The sequence below is a fragment of the Aptenodytes forsteri genome, unplaced genomic scaffold (genome assembly GCF_000699145.1).
Source record: "Aptenodytes forsteri isolate BGI_AS27 unplaced genomic scaffold, ASM69914v1 Scaffold137, whole genome shotgun sequence".
Lineage (NCBI taxonomy): Eukaryota > Metazoa > Chordata > Aves > Sphenisciformes > Spheniscidae > Aptenodytes > Aptenodytes forsteri.
In genome coordinates this window covers 3,360,083-3,377,781 of record NW_008796221.1, presented here as the reverse complement: position 1 = coordinate 3,377,781, position 17,699 = coordinate 3,360,083, and the positions used below count along the sequence as shown (strand labels likewise).

At 37.1% G+C, this 17,699-nt stretch overlaps 2 protein-coding genes across 2 annotated transcripts in view; one reads left to right on the top strand and one right to left on the bottom strand.

Annotated features, from left to right (window-relative positions):
* DLD (dihydrolipoamide dehydrogenase) overlaps window positions 1–14,212 on the top strand; it is a 23,087-nt gene extending 8,875 nt beyond the window's left edge. Inside the window, exons 3-15 of the mRNA XM_009289088.1 lie at window positions 609–684; window positions 1,482–1,561; window positions 4,714–4,782; window positions 7,511–7,580; window positions 7,942–8,042; window positions 8,382–8,525; window positions 8,694–8,795; window positions 9,977–10,167; window positions 11,624–11,794; window positions 12,195–12,384; window positions 12,779–12,916; window positions 13,380–13,469; window positions 13,576–14,212. Coding sequence (XP_009287363.1) covers window positions 609–684; window positions 1,482–1,561; window positions 4,714–4,782; window positions 7,511–7,580; window positions 7,942–8,042; window positions 8,382–8,525; window positions 8,694–8,795; window positions 9,977–10,167; window positions 11,624–11,794; window positions 12,195–12,384; window positions 12,779–12,916; window positions 13,380–13,469; window positions 13,576–13,641 — 1,488 coding nt within the window. The 3' untranslated portion in view covers window positions 13,642–14,212. The remainder of the gene's footprint in view (window positions 1–608; window positions 685–1,481; window positions 1,562–4,713; window positions 4,783–7,510; window positions 7,581–7,941; window positions 8,043–8,381; window positions 8,526–8,693; window positions 8,796–9,976; window positions 10,168–11,623; window positions 11,795–12,194; window positions 12,385–12,778; window positions 12,917–13,379; window positions 13,470–13,575) is intronic.
* A 2,392-nt stretch (window positions 14,213–16,604) lies between these two features.
* Window positions 16,605–17,699, bottom strand: part of LAMB1 (laminin subunit beta 1) — a 42,865-nt gene continuing 41,770 nt past the window's right edge. The window contains exon 31 of the mRNA XM_009289030.1: window positions 16,605–17,048. Coding sequence (XP_009287305.1) covers window positions 16,912–17,048 — 137 coding nt within the window. The 3' untranslated portion in view covers window positions 16,605–16,911. The remainder of the gene's footprint in view (window positions 17,049–17,699) is intronic.

The window sequence follows — 17,699 nt, the reverse complement described above, 5'->3', positions numbered from 1 at the left end:
GGGCGGAGTCGGGAGTGAGGGCGGATACCTTTGTGGCTGTGGAAACCGCCAGCTGTCGGAGCGTCGCTTCCCGCCTTTTGGGAAGCACTGAGGGCTTCAGAAATACTTTCAGGAGCATCCTCTACTGCAGTTACAGGGTGATCGGCCCGTGAGATGCCTGTAGCAACTGTGCTATGCAGTCCCATTACAATTAAAAAATCTTACCCTCCAGAACGACCTCTGAGATGTTGCCTGTTCACAGGAAGTGGCCAAAGGGGATGGTTATGGAACAAGACTCCTCATAAACTCCTGTGGGTGTCTAATATATGTCATTAAGTGGTTTGAGAGCCCCGTGTGAAGGGTTGAAAGTTTGTGCAGTTAGAGGCAGCCTTAGGTGAGGCTGATGTGAAAACAGGTGTAATGATCAGCTGAGGTTGCAGAGCAGGTAAGCGGCAGAGCAACTTCTACCTCTTGTTCCAGTCAGTGCGCTCCATGTCCCCTTCAGTCATGTTCCTGTTTTGGTTAACTGGTGACTGTAACTGTGTGTTCGTCTGTGTGTGGTTGAATGCTTATTTTTCTTCAAAGGTAGACTTCAACTTCTAAAACTAAGGGTTTTTTTCTCTTTCTAGAGAAGCCGTTTTGATCAAATTCATCATGGTCTCCAGGGAATTTGTGCAGTGTCACAAAGGACCTATGCTGATCAAGGTAATTAATTGTGAAGAATTTTTTTGGACAAAAAAAACAACACAAAAAACCCTCAAAAACCAAAGCAGTGCTTCAAACTCAGAAATCAGTCTTCCAAGTGACAGGGGAATCCATGTCAGCATGGAGATTTAGATGAAAAATAGTGGCTTATTTGTCCTATTTGATATCAAGCTAAAGCTCTAAATAGAAGTTGAACTTTATATAACATAAAAGCAGTGATGGTAATTAATATTCCAAAGGAGGTTGTGGTTATGAGATATGAATTAGGTGCAAAGTTCATAACTTCTGCATTTGTAATTGATAGAGGTTGCATAGATGTCTATTTCAGCCATATTTTCTCCTTTATAAACTACTGATTTTATGGCATTCAGTAAGCTTTTATCTTTTGCACTAAACATCAATAGAAGCTACGTTGGAAAAATGTTATAGTAAACTATCCAGACATCTTGGGTTAAGTTCTTAAAGGATTTATAGCAGGATGGATGGGTCAGACAGAATTCAGTTGCCTCATTTCATTTTACATTATTTTCCCTGTAAAATTTAAGACTGGTTGTTTTTATTGCAGAGTGAATACCTCCACGCAACCATTCCTTTTGTCCAGAAAGTTACTCTCAGAAGTGAGGTGTAACTTACTTACCTAAACCCAGTTTATTAAGTTGCATCATTTTTAATAGCCATTTTGCTTTTTTAAAAAAAATATTTTGAAACATGAATTATTTCAGAAATTATAAACTGGTATTCCTGCAGTGAAATGTTAATTGCTGAAACAAAAATAAGTCAAATGTTCTCTGTTTCAGTTGATGCCGATGTCACAGTTATTGGCTCTGGTCCTGGAGGGTATGTTGCTGCTATCAAAGCAGCTCAGCTTGGATTTAAGGTAAGATGAGACCTTGCTCAGATAGCAGAATATTCATCCAGATGAACTTGGAAATTGTTTGTGTGATACTGAAAAACCGAAATTCTTCTGTCACATCTTGGGCCACCAGATGCTGTTGACATGTTGGTAATCTTTCTTTACCTTGCTTACCCAGATTATACAGAAGTTGAAATGGAGATGTGACGGTATTACTGTCTATAGCACTGCTAGGCTACTGACAAAGCTGCTCAGGACAGCTTGGTTTTCATTGGAAGTGATAACTGAGATGGGCTTATACTCTTGTGAAGAGAAGGTGAGAAAAGAATGCTAGGAAGGAATTTTCCTCCCCAAAAAAAAAGGGGGGAAAAAAAAATTGTGACAGTGACAAAAAGGCCACTGAAAAACTGGCCTGAAGAACAGACTGAGGGAACTCAAAAGAGGAAAAAATAATATTCAACTGATGTGGTTTTTGAATGTGAGTAGAGGAATTTGATTGCCATGTGAGAATTTTAGAGGCAAAAATATCTGTAGAAATACTGTAGTATCTAATTTACATTTATTTATGTTCATCTTTGTTGTTCTGTCTGTTGTCTTTGAATGCCTTTTGAAGAGGCAACTTTTATCTGATGTGTACTAATGACGTGTCATTTAATTGAGTATTTGAGAGTTATATGTGCATAATGCATTTCAGACTTTCTAAACTTAGGAAAATACAGAGTGTGACTTCAGCAGGTTATTTTTTTACCCTCACTCCTTAATATGAGACCAACTTACTCTCTTGGCACTGCATTATTCTTCTCTTAATTATTTTGAAATCTGAGAAGGCAGTGCTAGCAGTCTTGAGCATGTTCCTGCTGGCTGATATGTCCCAATGCTTCTGAATTATGACATCTGGACTTCATGACAAAAATGAGTTGATTAGACCACCTGGTAAGGACAGGAGCTCCTGTTGATGAATGGAGTTCCAGTAAAACACTGGAATGGGGGCCCAGATAGCGTGTGGTCTTCACCCTTGGATATTTTCAGAACTTGGCTGTACAAGGCCCTAAGCCACCTGATACATCTTTGATGTTGACTGTGTTTGGTGCAGAAGGTTTGAGTAGATGGCTTCCAGAGGAGGTCCCTTCAACCTAAACTTTTCTGTAATTCTGAGTGTTGTCCCTCATTGCTCATTACTCCCACAGCGGGGTTTCAGTGATGTCTTTTTGGGTATCTTTCAGCCTTCTAATGTTTAACTGTACCAAAATATAAATGAGATTCCATTAAGAAGTTTTACATCTGCCTGTGACCTAGTGCAGATAACTGAGTTGTCTTTATCTATATTTGTGAAATTTTTTGTCTTAATAAATACTCTTGCTTTTAGATGTATGTTGTTACTGAGCTATTTGTACCTGAGAAAAAAAGTGCTCAGTGCTACAGGTTTTAATTGAGATTGAGGCCTTCTGCCATGTAAGTTCATGTTTGTTTATTCTAGAGCTATTTTTTGTGGCTATATGCCCACTTTTCTTGGAGCAACACTGTGCTCAGGTCCTTCCTATCTGTGATTAACAATAGGATACCATATACAAAGAGGTTAAAGTGCCCTGGATTGTGTTTTTCATCATGGCAAAAAATAACTTTGTTATACTGCTTTACAGCTAGTGGGAGTGGGCGAAATATTTGGACATGTTTGCATGTGTCACCTGTAGCACTGAATAAACATGAAGAATGTTTATGCTGTCCTTGAGGAATGTAAGGAGATGTTTTTGTGAGACGGGCAAAAAGATGGATCTTATAGTGACACCATTCATGGAAGAACCTGAGTGTGCTCTACTGAACTACTGAACTTTAACCTTCAATTTTAGTGCTACGTGTGCTAGCACAAGCGTTAAGTCCTTGTATTACCACCACAGCATCTCACGTTATTGTCAACAGTGTTCTCTGGGCATTGGCTTTTCAACAGCTTTGCTTGGCCTTGTCGGTGAAGTTGATGTAAAGTGGATGAGGCAGAACCTCCTTATGAGGTAAAGGTAGGAGCAGTCTGGTGCTGTTTGATCCATAGTGCAGCTCTTAAAGCCCTTGGATCATTTTTCATGCGTTCATGTGCTTAAAACAGGAGGAAGGGTAGATTGAGACATGCTGATCCCCTATGTGTTTCTGCGATTTGGTATGGTAAATCCTGCTCTTCATGTTACCATCACCTCTACTTTAGCACAAAAGCAGCAATTTAAAAGAAATGATGAAAGGCTTTCCCCTGGGTAGTCACTTCTATCAGCAGATTGGAGCTCTTAGAGTATAAACCAAGGAACTATTATTTTGAACATGTGTGCACCTTGCGAAGAAGGAGATTCCAATTCTTTTGCTTCTATAAAAAAGGTTTACGATACTCTCTTCCCCTCCAAGTGATCTGTTTTTACCTAAACAAGTTTACCTGAAGTTTTGTCAGTTGTTGTTTTTTTTTCCCTTTGCACACTTTGATGTTGGCAAGTTGATGAGAAGGAGATGAAATATTTTCCATCCCTGTTGGTATTGACCTTATTTTTGCTTGGCTCTGCTTTACTTGATTTTTATTCTTTCTTTCTTTATACATATTGGCACAACTTTATAGCAATGGGTCTTGCAGGATAGTGTGTTTAGAGAGGGAAATGTTGTTTGTAGTTTGGGGGTTTTGTTTTGTTTTCTTTAAAGAAAAGATTACTTCATGAAATTTGAACATCTATTGGTTCATTTGTCTGTTGTTTGCTTGCGATTACTTGTTTTTAGGAATCTTTTTCATGATGTACCTTTTTTGCTTTTTGCAGGGTTGTTTTTTTTTTTAATTGTAAGGGCAACATCTTTCACAGAATTGAGTGGTGTATTTAATTGAGGCAACTTTGTGGATTTTTGAAGCAGAACAACAGCACTTAAACTTGTATGAAAGTATAAATGGTGCAGTGGGGAATGTGGCTCTCCTCTGGTAGAGAACTTGGTTGCAAAGAGCCATTTTGTGTTTTTTAAGTTAGGAAAAAAATGAGGGAGGGGAAATCTGAGCCACAGAATAAATCTAGGAATGAAGTTAATGAGACACTTGTAGAGGAAGAGTTATTAGGTAAATGCCTGGTCTTCGTCATCAATTCTAATTTGTCAGATACCCTGTAAGGAAATGGTGGCATAGTATTGCTAAAAAGTTCTTTTTTCCTCTGCTTCTTCCTCAGACTGTCTGTGTAGAAAAAAATGAAACCTTAGGTGGAACGTGTTTGAATGTGGGATGTATTCCGTCCAAGGTAAGTGTACATAGTTTGTCATAACTTCATTAAAAACAACAGATATTATATGTATCACTTGAGAAACTCCTCCTTAATCTTTTTCCAAGATTGACGTACTTTCTTTAAAAATTGAAATTGCAATCCAGATAAGCTGAGGATCCAAATAAGTAACACAAAGGGTTAAAATTTTATTTGCTGAACAGAAGTGTTTTGTTTGCAAACTGTTTTGTGGGCTTTCCCAAAAGAAAGAGAGGAAGAGAATGAAAACCAGAGGTGCATACAGATGTATCTTCTCACTCTGAGCTGTTCAGTCTGTGTTGTAACCAGTAACTGACTACAGTGTTGACTGTTTCAGATGGTTGTACCTCTTGTAGTCTGCCATGTGAAGTCCTTGATCACCTCATATCGGTTTGTTCAAAATAAACCTTTAGTTTTGTCCAAGATGATGTTCTTACGTTAAAGGAATGCTGAACTGTGTCACTAGGGGTAGAGAAAGTAAATCTAAGTTAGAGGGAAAGGGGCACCCCTGAAAAATCATGAACTCTGGTTTTGGTTGGATGCACCATGCTCTGAAGATAGCTGTCTCTCTCCATTGACTGTGGAAAAAGCCTAGTTGATTAGCTCTTGGAATACTAGTCTAAGCTAAAATTGTATTCTTGCCAGCCCCAAAAGATGGCCTTGAGAGTGGGGCTGGTAGTCCTTGTGTGGAGTAGTGCAGGTGGGGAGGGAAAAGGGGGAGTACAAGGCATGCACTCTGAAAGAAAGGAGAAAGAAGTTCGGAAGAACCTAGTATTTGGTGTTGTGAGTCCAGTTTTAAGTAATTTCAGAACTAGGGCCTTGTAAGAACAGTGCTATTGCTAGATAGACTAGATTAGACTAATTAGGCAGACTCATTAGCACCCAGCAGGTAAAGGAAGACACTGGTAATGCCAGGTTTGTAACAGTTATAGTAACAGACATAATTTTCTTACCAAGATCCCTCCTAACTATATTGCTATTTCTAATCTGTTTGCTCAGAGAGGTTCCATTAGCATGGTAGGAGAAAATACAGTATAAATACAAAGTTTTTTTTAATTACATACTAATTTTCCTAAACATTTTACTAATAAATTCTGATGAAGTTCAGAATATCTTAATATACTGAGGAAAAACTAAAAAATGAGGTGAAAACCAAGATCCCTCCTAACTATATTGCTATTTCTAATCTGTTTGCTCAGAGAGGTTCCATTAGCATGGTAGGAGAAAATACAGTATAAATACAAAGTTTTTTTTAATTACATACTAATTTTCCTAAACATTTTACTAATAAATTCTGATGAAGTTCAGAATATCTTAATATACTGAGGAAAAACTAAAAAATGAGGTGTAGATTAACACAGTGTTACTTTGAAAGTTTGGAACTCTGCTAGGATCTATTCAGCTTTTCTTGTTAGGTCTTTTTATTACACTTTGAAGCTCTTAAAGAAAAAAAAAACAAACACAAAACCAAACAAACAAAAAACCCCAAACAAACAAACCTCCCCCAAAAACCCCAAACCAAACAAAAAAACCCACCTTCTGAACCCATGGCTAAACTCAGATGCTATCCAGAATTTTTTTTGAGTGGCAATAAATATCTTACAAAGTGGATACGTAGGCTGCATACACTGAGGCAATAACAAACTATTTGAAAATTCCTTTCCAAAAAGACATCCAAAATAATACACTGGGCATGGAATTTTTTTCTTTTTTAATTGCTGAAGTCTTAGGTGGTGGCTGTGTCTTAAATAATGTTGGATGTTACGGATTCAGGATTGTGACAGTTATGTGAAATGGGCAAATGAATTTTAAAGAGAGTTGATAAGACTTATTAATAAAAATGGAATTATCTTATTCTGACAGTATTAGTTTTACTCAAGCGTGTATATATACGGCAGGTATCTCAATGTGCTTTGAATGTTTTACTGTGTCTGCTTTCAGTCTGAGCAGACTTGCGCTGTTGTCCTTGAAAAGATACTGATAATCTCATGTTTGGGATGGCTATAGTGAAAGACACAATTTTTCTTACCAAGATCCCTCCCTAACTATATTGCTGTTTCTAATCAAAATACAGTTCTAGAGGTTTTGCATTTCAAGCTGCTGATTTATAAACATTGTTATAAAAATTATTCTAACTTTAATATTGAATTCTGAATGTCAGTGACGTGAGCAAGCTCTAAGCCATCTAGCTTCAGCTCAACTAGCTATGCAGTTGTAGTAACTTTAGCACAATTCCTCAACTACAAAATTTAACTCACATGTCTACACGGGCTAAAATTTTAACAGGGACTTCAGTATAGATTTTCCTCATCCAGTTTTTCTGTATCCTCTTTTTGTTGACAAGTAATCTCTTGTCTAGGTAATACGGAAATTCTCCTGTGAGTCAGTCAGAATCATCTTTCTTTCCTCTACTTAGTCTGTTCCTATTTTTTTAATCCTCATGGAGTCATTCCCAATTTCTCTGGTGAAATGAGCAAAAAGGATAGGTGTGAATTTAACTATTTTCTATTTTTATGTTAAATATGTAACTTTGTAAAACACTTCAGTAAGAGCTACTGTGTACAATTTCTGTGTTTGAAATACACCTTTTTAAATACGTACGTCAGACTTTTTCTTAGTAATGAGAATGTTTTGCAAATAACATCAGATTTTTTTTTTCCTGATAATATAATAATTAATTCAATCGTGAATGTATGTCCCAGTTCACATTTCTGTGTGTGTATTTTAGGCCTTGCTGAACAACTCACATCTGTATCACTTGGCCCATGGAAAAGATTTCGCTAATAGAGGAATTGAAAGTGAGTGTGAAGAGCAACTTGTCAGTGCCTGTTAACATAAATGGTTTCCATCAACAAGCAAATTTAATTATTCAGATCTGACTACTAGAGTTTTCTGGTCAGAAAACTTTTTAGACTTAAATAATACCCTTTATCTGTCAGTTGGAGGGTTAGGGATGCGTCTGCTCCTTGAACCCTGAATCCTGGATAGATAAATTATATTTGAGAAGTGTAATACTGCTTTTTTAACATAGCAGTTGTTGAATGTAACCTTTAGTAGGGCCATTCAACACATCTTACTGCATCAGAGCTGTTAATTGTGTTTAGGTTAGCTCCTTTAAAAAAACACTGCAGTGCTTGATAGAAGGTTTTTTAACCTTAGTTACAGGAATCCGTTTGAATCTAGAGAAGATGATGGAACAGAAGAGTGGTGCAGTGAAGGCCTTAACAGGTGGAATTGCTCATTTATTTAAACAAAACAAGGTTAGTTTGGATTATATACTGAGGCATATCCATGATTTTTTCTGATCTGAATTTCTTGCTTTTTACATTTGCATATTCTTGCCATATAAATTAATTCAAGTGACTGCCCTTGCTGAGTCAGAATTTGCATGCTTCTCTTCTTGGAAATTTTTAAATGAACAGTTCCTTCATTCTTAATCTACTTAAAAGGCTAGTATACAATTACTTTATTTGTACCAGATGGTGATGCAAAGGTATGTGTTAGCAGCTTCTCTAAAGCACTAGTGAGATTCAGATTAAATGTAGCATAACTTACGTAAGTAATTTGAATCTGAATTTACTGTGTTCTGATTACTAAAGGTTGTGCATGTATCTGGGTTTGGAAAAATAACTGGCAAAAACCAAGTCACTGCAACCAAAGAAGATGGCAGCACACAAGTTATCAATACAAAGAACGTACTTATAGCCACAGGCTCAGAAGTTGCTCCCTTCCCTGGAATTACTGTATGTATTTGAAATCTTAATGGTACTTTTTTTCAATGTGTTATATCCATGTAAATTAATGTGTAATAACTTTTTGCATCTGACTGCACTTCACCTTCTGTGAAGTGCTTTATACATAATGTATAAAAGAGACTGTAAACCTCCCTTTGTGGATTTCGTTGTCATTAGATTGATGAAGATAATATCGTGTCATCCACTGGTGCGCTGTCACTGAAAAAAGTTCCTGAAAAGATGGTTGTCATTGGTGCAGGAGTCATTGGTGTGGAACTGGTGAGAGGATATTTAAACCACTTGGTCTTTAATTTATAAAGGAACATGGTGTTATTTTTTGTGTTACATTTGATTGTGTTGCTGTGATTTGACAGATGTTTGGTTGAGTGAGTTGTAATGAAACTGTTCAGACTTCATAGTCTGCTAGCTCCCTTTTCTACCAGAAAAGCTGGGATAAATGTTTGTAGGATCAGTACTCCTGCAGCTGGTTAGCTAAGCAGAGAAATGAGAGAGGAACATATAGGGCCTCACATACAGTTGGGTTTTTTTTTGGGGGGGGTGGGGGGTGTTTAACTTTCGCTGAGGTTTATACCTGCTCTATATATAGATGAGAGAACTTCCTTTTTTAAGGGAAGTTCATTTTAAGCCAGTATAAATTTTTGTGTGTAGCAGTTAATCCCAAGAAATTTTTATGTGATAGGATTGTACATGTTCTATCTAACAACCAATGGAGCGGAGACTTTGTTAGTTCATCTTTGTCTGAGTCCTTTTGCCTCAGACCTACGTGGTTCAAAAAGAATGTATATTTGTTGGTCTTAGAACTGCTTGAAAATGTAAACATCTGCCTAGTGGTTGCTTAGTCTGCTGACCATTAAGCAGGGAAAGAGTAAGTGAAGTGAAATATTGTGTTGGATGGATGTGGGTAACTGCAGGTAAATAGGGTGTATATGGGTTTTGTTGGTGAAGCTGATGATAGCGGTTATGGTTATAAATACATACAGAAGCAGCAGTGGTTCCATTTTATTGCATAAAATTTCCTAATGTGGTATTTTTTTGATTTAGTTTGTAGTGGTATTAGAACACCACAAGCAATTTCCTTTGGGTTTTCTGAGCTACATTTAGATTCTTTGATTTTGAATTTTTCTATACCTACAACCTAAAACATACCTAATTTATACTTAATTATTTTGTTAGCTATTTCTTTAAAAGCTTAATTCTGTGAATTCAATCATTGAAGTTTTGGGTATGCAAACAAGTAGTGATAAATCCATTTTTTGTGGAAAAGCTGGGGAAAGTTGGACTTGCTTTATTTTACACTGTAACATCTGTAAAAACTGATCACTTTGCTGTTACATGTTGTCCTGCTTTTGAAAAGTTTACAGTCTGTGGTAAATATAGAGTAAAGAAATCTGAAGTTTACTTTTCAAAAACTCCTTTTACCTATATTGTTGTGACTGCAGGGTTCAGTTTGGCAGCGCCTCGGTGCAGATGTGACAGCTGTTGAGTTCATGGGCCATGTTGGTGGAATGGGAATTGACATGGAGATCTCTAAAAACTTCCAACGTATTCTTCAGAAACAGGGACTTAAGTTTAAACTGAACACCAAAGTTACTGGTGCTACCAAGAAACCAGATGGAAAAATTGATGTAGCGTAAGTGTTTAATATAAAACTAGAGGAATGCCATATATATTCTTCCTCCCAATCCATCAAACCTAGTTAAAAATACAATCTGATATTATTTTTTAAATGTAGCAAATTGGATTTAGGATGAAATGTAATTCTTTAGGATGAAATGTAATTCTTTAGTGAAATTTAATTTTTATCCTGTATTGTAACTTACAGAGCTCATAATTTTGGGTTTATTGAGTCCTAGATTGCTTATACAGGAGAGGTTCCATTGACTTGAGTTGAAGGTGTGCTAGTATAAAACCAGTGCTGTTATAGTGAGATCAGTAATAAAACCAGAACTCTAAATCATTCTTTTCATGGAAGATCTGGTATAATCTTCTGGTATAATTAACATAAATACCATGGTTGTTCATACAGTCATTTTCAAGCCATTAATTCTTGGCTCCTTACTGAAGGGGTTATTTTGTCCATACCTCCTCTTGTCTCAAAATAAGCGCGGCAGAGATTTTATTGCTTTTGAGCAGAAATAAATGAAACTACCCCAGAGTGTCTTTTAATGGCCACACTCAAGCCCTTTGAAGACTTACAGATGAACAGCTAGTATAGAAACACATAAAGCAAATTTGTTTTGTAAAAGTCCATATGTATACGCTACTTCGGTTCTCTTTCTTGTTAACGTATTCTCTATGCAGAAACTGTAGCTTGAGTTTTAAGAAAATGCTTAATGTTACTTAACAAAAGTAAGCTTAAATGTGTTTTCACTGGAATCTTAATATGGTGACTTGTATTTGCTGTATCGCCATACCTCGGGATAGTCTGTCCTCCACCATTGTAAAGGTCCTAGATTTGGGCTTCTTTACGTACCATGCTGATGCTGGTTGGATCTCTCATGTAGTCTGTTTCTACAATTTAGGGTTTCATTTTGGTTCAGGAATATGCTTTTGAAACACACTTCCTACTTACCCTCACTTAGCATGCTTTGGTTCTTGCACTCCCAGAGCACGTGAACTGAACTTGTTCTGGGTGCGATTAAACACAAAGTTGCTCTTGAGGGATGCACCTGATGCAGGGCAGCTGCTAACAGGTGTTTGGTTCTTGGGCCAGAAGAAAGCTTGCTCAGAATACATGGCCCTACCCCACCCCAAAATATATGTCGTTTGGATGTTGAGTACTCAGCACTAATTATTTTGCTGTACAGATTTGATCCCATCAGGTCATGCTACTTGCTAGTGGATATATATACCCTGAATTTCTGTATCTAAGCGTTGTTAACAAATGTAGTAAGAGTTACTGTCCCTTCTTCCCTCTTCTATTCCTCAACTCTTGCAAGGAAGAAGCGTGGGGTAGGCTGTGTGCAAGTGTTCTGGATGCCAGATCCAGCCAGTAGGTCACCATCTGGATCACATTAGTTACTAGTCAGAGAAATACAATGCTGAAAGTTTACAGCTTAGCATTTTTCCTACTTCTTTTTCTCTAGTGTTGAAGCTGCTGCTGGTGGCAAGGCAGAAGTAATAACTTGTGATGTGCTCCTAGTTTGCATCGGTAGGCGTCCTTTTACAAAAAATCTAGGTCTTGAGGATATTGGAATTGAACTTGATAAGAGGGGGAGAATCCCAGTCAATAACAGATTCCAAACCAAAATTCCAAAGTAAGTAAGACTAAGTATTTTTTTTTTTTAAGCAGAACTCTTATTTTTAAAAGCTTAACCTACTAAAGCACTTTTTTTGTTTTTAATTGCAGAATATAGCTTTCTTTTCTGAAAGGAGAACTCAAGATTTCGGTTTATTTCAGGAACTAAAGATTTTTAGTCAACCTTTGAAGTTTTGTAATTTAAAAGTCACTGTGTATATTTCATGTCACTAGTACTTCTTGAAGGGTGGTCATTCTGTCGAAACTGCTCTCTTATACTTTTTCTTTTGAAATTTAGTATTTTAATCTGTTTTGATTAGAGTCTTCAGCAATGTTTCAAACTGGCTATTATATAAGGTAGCCTAGGTGTGCTAGGATGTTTTTAAACAGTGTCTTATTCTGTTTCATTGGTCTGATAGCATCTATGCTATTGGTGATGTAGTTGCTGGACCTATGCTGGCCCACAAAGCTGAGGATGAAGGCATTCTTTGTGTAGAAGGGATGGCTGGGGGAGCAGTTCACATCGACTATAACTGCGTACCCTCTGTGATATACACTCACCCTGAAGTGGCCTGGGTTGGCAAATCAGAAGAACAGCTGAAAGAAGAGGTACTGTTTGTTTTCTTCTCAGACAAAACTGTTTTTCCATCTTGGGCATGGTTTCATCGTCTAGCAGTTTATCTAGCTACTTTTTCCAGGAGAATTTCTGTATCTGAATTTATTGCTTAGAGTGTATGATTGAATGATTCCCTCCTGCACACCACTGTCTTTAATGGGTCTCTTTAATGACTTCTATTTAATGACTTCTATTCTGTGAAGTTAATATTCTTCATTTGCTAATTAATCTTTTTTTAATACCCCTTTATACCCCTTTTGGTGATTGCTGTGTCTCTTATGTGTTTTTTATTTTTGTGTTGCTTCTGTTCTTGTACTTACCAAATTGTCTGTATGGTTACATTGTTCTTGTTGGTCATTAACTCAGTAACACATACCTGTTTTGTAGGGTATAGAATACAAAATCGGAAAATTTCCATTTGCTGCGAACAGTAGAGCAAAGACAAATGCTGACACAGATGGCATGGTGAAAATACTTAGTCAAAAATCAACAGACAGGTTGTTGGGTGCTCACATTCTAGGCGCGGTAAGTATTGTAAATTGTGCTGCTGCCTTAGCCTTGTAAGGGTCTTTTATTAGTGTTGCACAGTTGCAAAGTAGTCATCAAGTTAGGAGAAGTGGTGCTTGTAAAAAAGGAAGGAAGATTTGGGGAGGTTTCAGCAGTGATAATGTACAGTGTAGCTTTGAGAATGTGGATATTATCTGACTGGTATCTTGTTGTGGGAAAATGCCCGGATTTTGCACAACTCTCTGTAATGACAGGACAAATACTCTTACTAAGAATTATGTTTAGATTTATACTAGGCTTGAGCACAGTCACCAAATAGATTAAGTACTTACGACTTATATTAGAACACAGCTGAAGCGCTAGTTATAATACAACTTTTCTTTTTAGCAAAAGATGCTTATTTACAAGCTGTTAGTCATTCAGGAGAACCTAGACAACTGCATAAAGGTTTGTGCTAATTACAAATACCATTAAATTACAGGGTGCTGGCGAAATGGTTAACGAAGCTGCCCTTGCTATGGAATATGGAGCATCATGTGAAGATGTAGCCAGAGTTTGCCATGCCCATCCAGTAAGTTTTTTTCTAAACGGGCTGTTGAACACCAGAGTTACACAGACATGCTATAATTACTTGTAACTGTTAATGACTTGTACCTTTTTGTGTTTGCTCTCTACAGACAGTGTCAGAAGCCTTCAGGGAAGCAAACCTAGCAGCATCTTTTGGCAAAGCTATCAACTTCTAAAATGAAAGAGCAGATCTTTGTACATGTATAGGACATCCTGGAAGATGGACTGTGGGCCCTTATGGAAGGCTGTCTGAGGATTTTAGGACTGAATTAAGTGAATCTCTTCATTTTAAACATCAAATGTTTAAACAAGTAGAGTTTGGAACAAGTGGAATTATCCAGTCTCTGTAAATTAAATACTTAAAATTAAATGTTTATTTACATGATGAATGTTGCAGAAAAACAGCCTGACAGAATTCTTCTCTTTTTCAAAACCAAACATTTCGCTGCTGCATGGGATTATCAGGTGTGCTGGTCAAAACTCTGAATAAGTGTCCAGCATACCTGCTGTTTTCTTATTTGAAGTAGTGATAGACTAAACCAGTTGAATGCTGGTACTTACAATGCCACTGGCACTTAACATGCCACTGTCACTTCCGCACAAAAATGTGTTTCCTTCTGAAAGGATTAACTTTAGTATTTAACCTACTTCTTGCATACAAGTACCAAAACTTGTTTTGACCTAGTAGTGTTAGGACGTTGGGAGAAGAGGGGCTTGTATAGTTAATTAAAACTATATTGACTTTTTAAAGAGAAAATTACTGTGTGTGTGTGATTCTCCACACGCCATGTTTTCATATTGAAAACTCATCAGGGGAAAAATCGAGTGCTGATGGAGAAATGAAAGATTGAAGAAAAATTAATCTTACTGCTACTTAATCTTTTTTGTTTTTAAAGCTTCCATTGTCCAACGCTCTTAAACTTGAAACGCTAGAACTGGGTAGTGAAGCAGTGCTTGCTGTTAAGTGCTATGACATGAGGGTTTTTCTGCACCTTCCACACAAGGGCTGCAGTGTCAGCTCTCCACACAATTGAGACATACTTTCTTCTCCTGTTTTCTATTTTGTGCTCTCTTTCTGTCTCCTTTTGTAGCAAGAGAGCTTAATAAATATTTAATGTGTCTGGAGGGTCTTCTTGGGTTTTGTTTGCTGATGGGCCCTGTTACTTCTTTTAGTGTCTAGGTTGTCGAATATGTGAAGAAAGTCACAAACAAATGGCATCTTTGGAAGATCCCTAACATGTATATGGAATGTGCCCAATTCCAGTAGCTCATTTTAAGTTTTGTTTTGCAGGGTGCCTTTTTTTTTGGTGTGTGTGTGGTTGTTTGGGTTTTTTTGTTAGGCTCTTCTGCCTTGAAGAAAACCTTAATATCTGCTGGTATTGTGCATGTCCTTTTTCATTATGCCAATGACATGATAGATGAGAAATGTACATTCAGAAAATGGTGCAAAAGCTACTTGGTTTTGTGTGTAGATGAGATGGTTATACCTTTCTACCTTTCTTTAGAGCTTCTTATTCAAGTATTGATCCATTATCCATACTAAGTGATGGAAATATATGCCGTTACCATTTTATTAAGATATCAGTTAATCAACAAACACCAGTGATACTGTTCTGCATTTTGGTTTGGTTTTTTTAACTCCCGTTTTAAGTGTAGATGGGGTTAAATCATGACAGCTTATTAAGCTTATCACCAGGATATGAGATAATCCAGTTCATGGATATGCTGGGTTCAGTGAATTAATGTGGATCTGCTTTTGGGTGTTAGTAGGAAGCTACTGAAGGGAAAGCAAAGGTGAGACAACAGCGAGGGAAAAAAAACTTCATTCTTCCAATAGATCTTGGCATTTCAGAACCACTTCTACCTGCTGCAGGTAAATGCTATTAACTGTTAATCTTGTGCTTTGCAAGTTCTTCCTAGAAGCCCTGCTTTTTCAGAAACAGCTCTGTGTGTACCCCCTCCACCTCCCTTACTGCAGTTCAGCCTTGAGGTTCATCAGTTACAAATTCTCATATCTCATTTTGTTCATGTTAAATGAAGTTTGGAAAGTCAGGGAAACTTTAATCAAGAGTACTACTAAAATCATACTGGAGACTATAGTTTGCCGGACACTTGAAAATAAAATTCAAGGCCTTAAAATTGTTACTGTATTGTTACTTCTCACTGTCATTCCTGTTCTAGTTAAGTGTATGAAGAGTGTTTGTAAGGATAAAAATAAGATGAGCTACTGAGCCACCTGTCAATGATCTGATGGCAGTTAAGTCTGAATGTTGCAAAGTTTGCAAATTCTATTTGTAACAGCTGCTAAGTATACTGGCAGTGAACTGGTGTATGATGCTGGTATGGTAATCAATTCTGTGATGGATATTTTGCTCTAGCATTTGTAACCTACGGAGCTTAGGGGTAATTATTTATTTAAACATACTGCTCTTCGGTTTGCTTAGGTGGTGATATATTCTGCCATAGTTGTCCTGACTGACTTTTGATGATGTTAGTCAAGGTTAGGTAAGGTGCTGATCAAAGTATATATGCAGATGCATTCCTCAGGTCAGTTAGCAGTCAGGATGTGTAAATGCACGTTGCAGTTTTGGATGCTAATTTGTGTAGCTGATGAATGCTGTAAATGCATTTGTGCAGTACTGTACAATTGTCTGAAGGTGCACTGTTCTACAGATAACTCTTTGAGCTTAAGTATGGTGAACTGGATGTTATTTTTGCACTTTGAAAAAAGCCTTATTTGTGTTTTAAGTGCAAGCTGTTCTTAGGGAGCAAGTCTGTGTACAGCTCCTTAACTGATTCACATTAAGTGCCCTGTGAACTTTTGTAGTTCCTTTTCCAGAGAGGTTTGATCTTCCAAGCTTGGTTTATCACATAAATTTGGTGCTTAAAATGTAAACCACATTGACCCCTTCAGTGCTGACTTCCATTTCCACTTTGCATATCAAGTGTTGCATAATCAGTGATGTGAAACTAGTGTTAAGCCTAAATGGGTATCATGCAGAGGGTAAATAATCCTTTTTGAGTTACTGTGGTGCAAATGCTAGCTTAGCCACACAAGGATGGTATTTCTTCATTCACTTGTAATTTTGTTCTGAGTGACCATCCTATATTTCATAGTAATTGGAACCCTTATTTAGAATTACATAGTTGGAGCCAAGATTTTATTAGATCTCTAACCAGTTTAAAAACAAGACTTGCTAAAGGATTAATTGATGCACCATTTCAGCTACTGAAAATAGGAAGGAACTTAATGATTCATACTAGGTAGGTACAGTGATACAAAAGTACTGTTTATTTTCAACATCAAAAAGTTACTTGTCTTTGGTTCTGTGACTTGAAAGTCAATATAAAACCTGTTCACTTTATCAGGTCTTAGTGTAATGTCAAAAAGAACTAGCATAATACTTGTAAAATCCATCCTGAACACAAGCATTTCCTGCTCCCATTTATAAGCAAGTGCTATAAACAGCAACCTTCTGGCTGATTGTCTGTAAGAGGGAGCGAACTGTCTCTTCCAGCTCCACCAACTGCTTGGCTTTATCTTCCAGAACTTTTTGATTGTTTTCATATGTATTTTCCAAGTCTGTCAACAAAGGAAGGGGAAAAACAGCTTAATTAAGGGTGTTTTAATGCAGTAAAATGTAAATCATTATCATTACGGATAAACTACTACTCAAATTTATTTTTACTGAGGAAGGGAATCTGATTAGGAAAAAAAAGGTCTGGAATGGCACCTTTTATCTTCCAGAACTTTTTGATTGTTTTCATATGTATTTTCCAAGTCTGTCAACAAAGGAAGGGGAAAAACAGCTTAATTAAGGGTGTTTTAATGCAGTAAAATGTAAATCATTATCATTACGGATAAACTACTACTCAAATTTATTTTTACTGAGGAAGGGAATCTGATTAGGGAAAAAAAGGTCTGGAATGGCACCTTTTTGCTTTATGTCCCAGTGTTAAGGAAACAACAAGGAGTAATTTTCCGTAAGTGGAAATCCAAAAGTATACTTTGATTCATGTTGAAAATAAGTGTCATTCTTTGCTGTATGGTGGCTTTTACAGAACAGTGAAATGTTTTGGCTTGTTATGGTTAAGACTATTCAGTGAGTCTTTGTAACTGTGCAGGAGCAGCTAGGGGGAAGAATGAGTTCCTGGCCTGGCAAAAACAGAAGGAAAACTTAGCTCCCTCCCTGGTAGTTATGGGTGGATTGCCCCCTCCTGTTTCAATCAACTT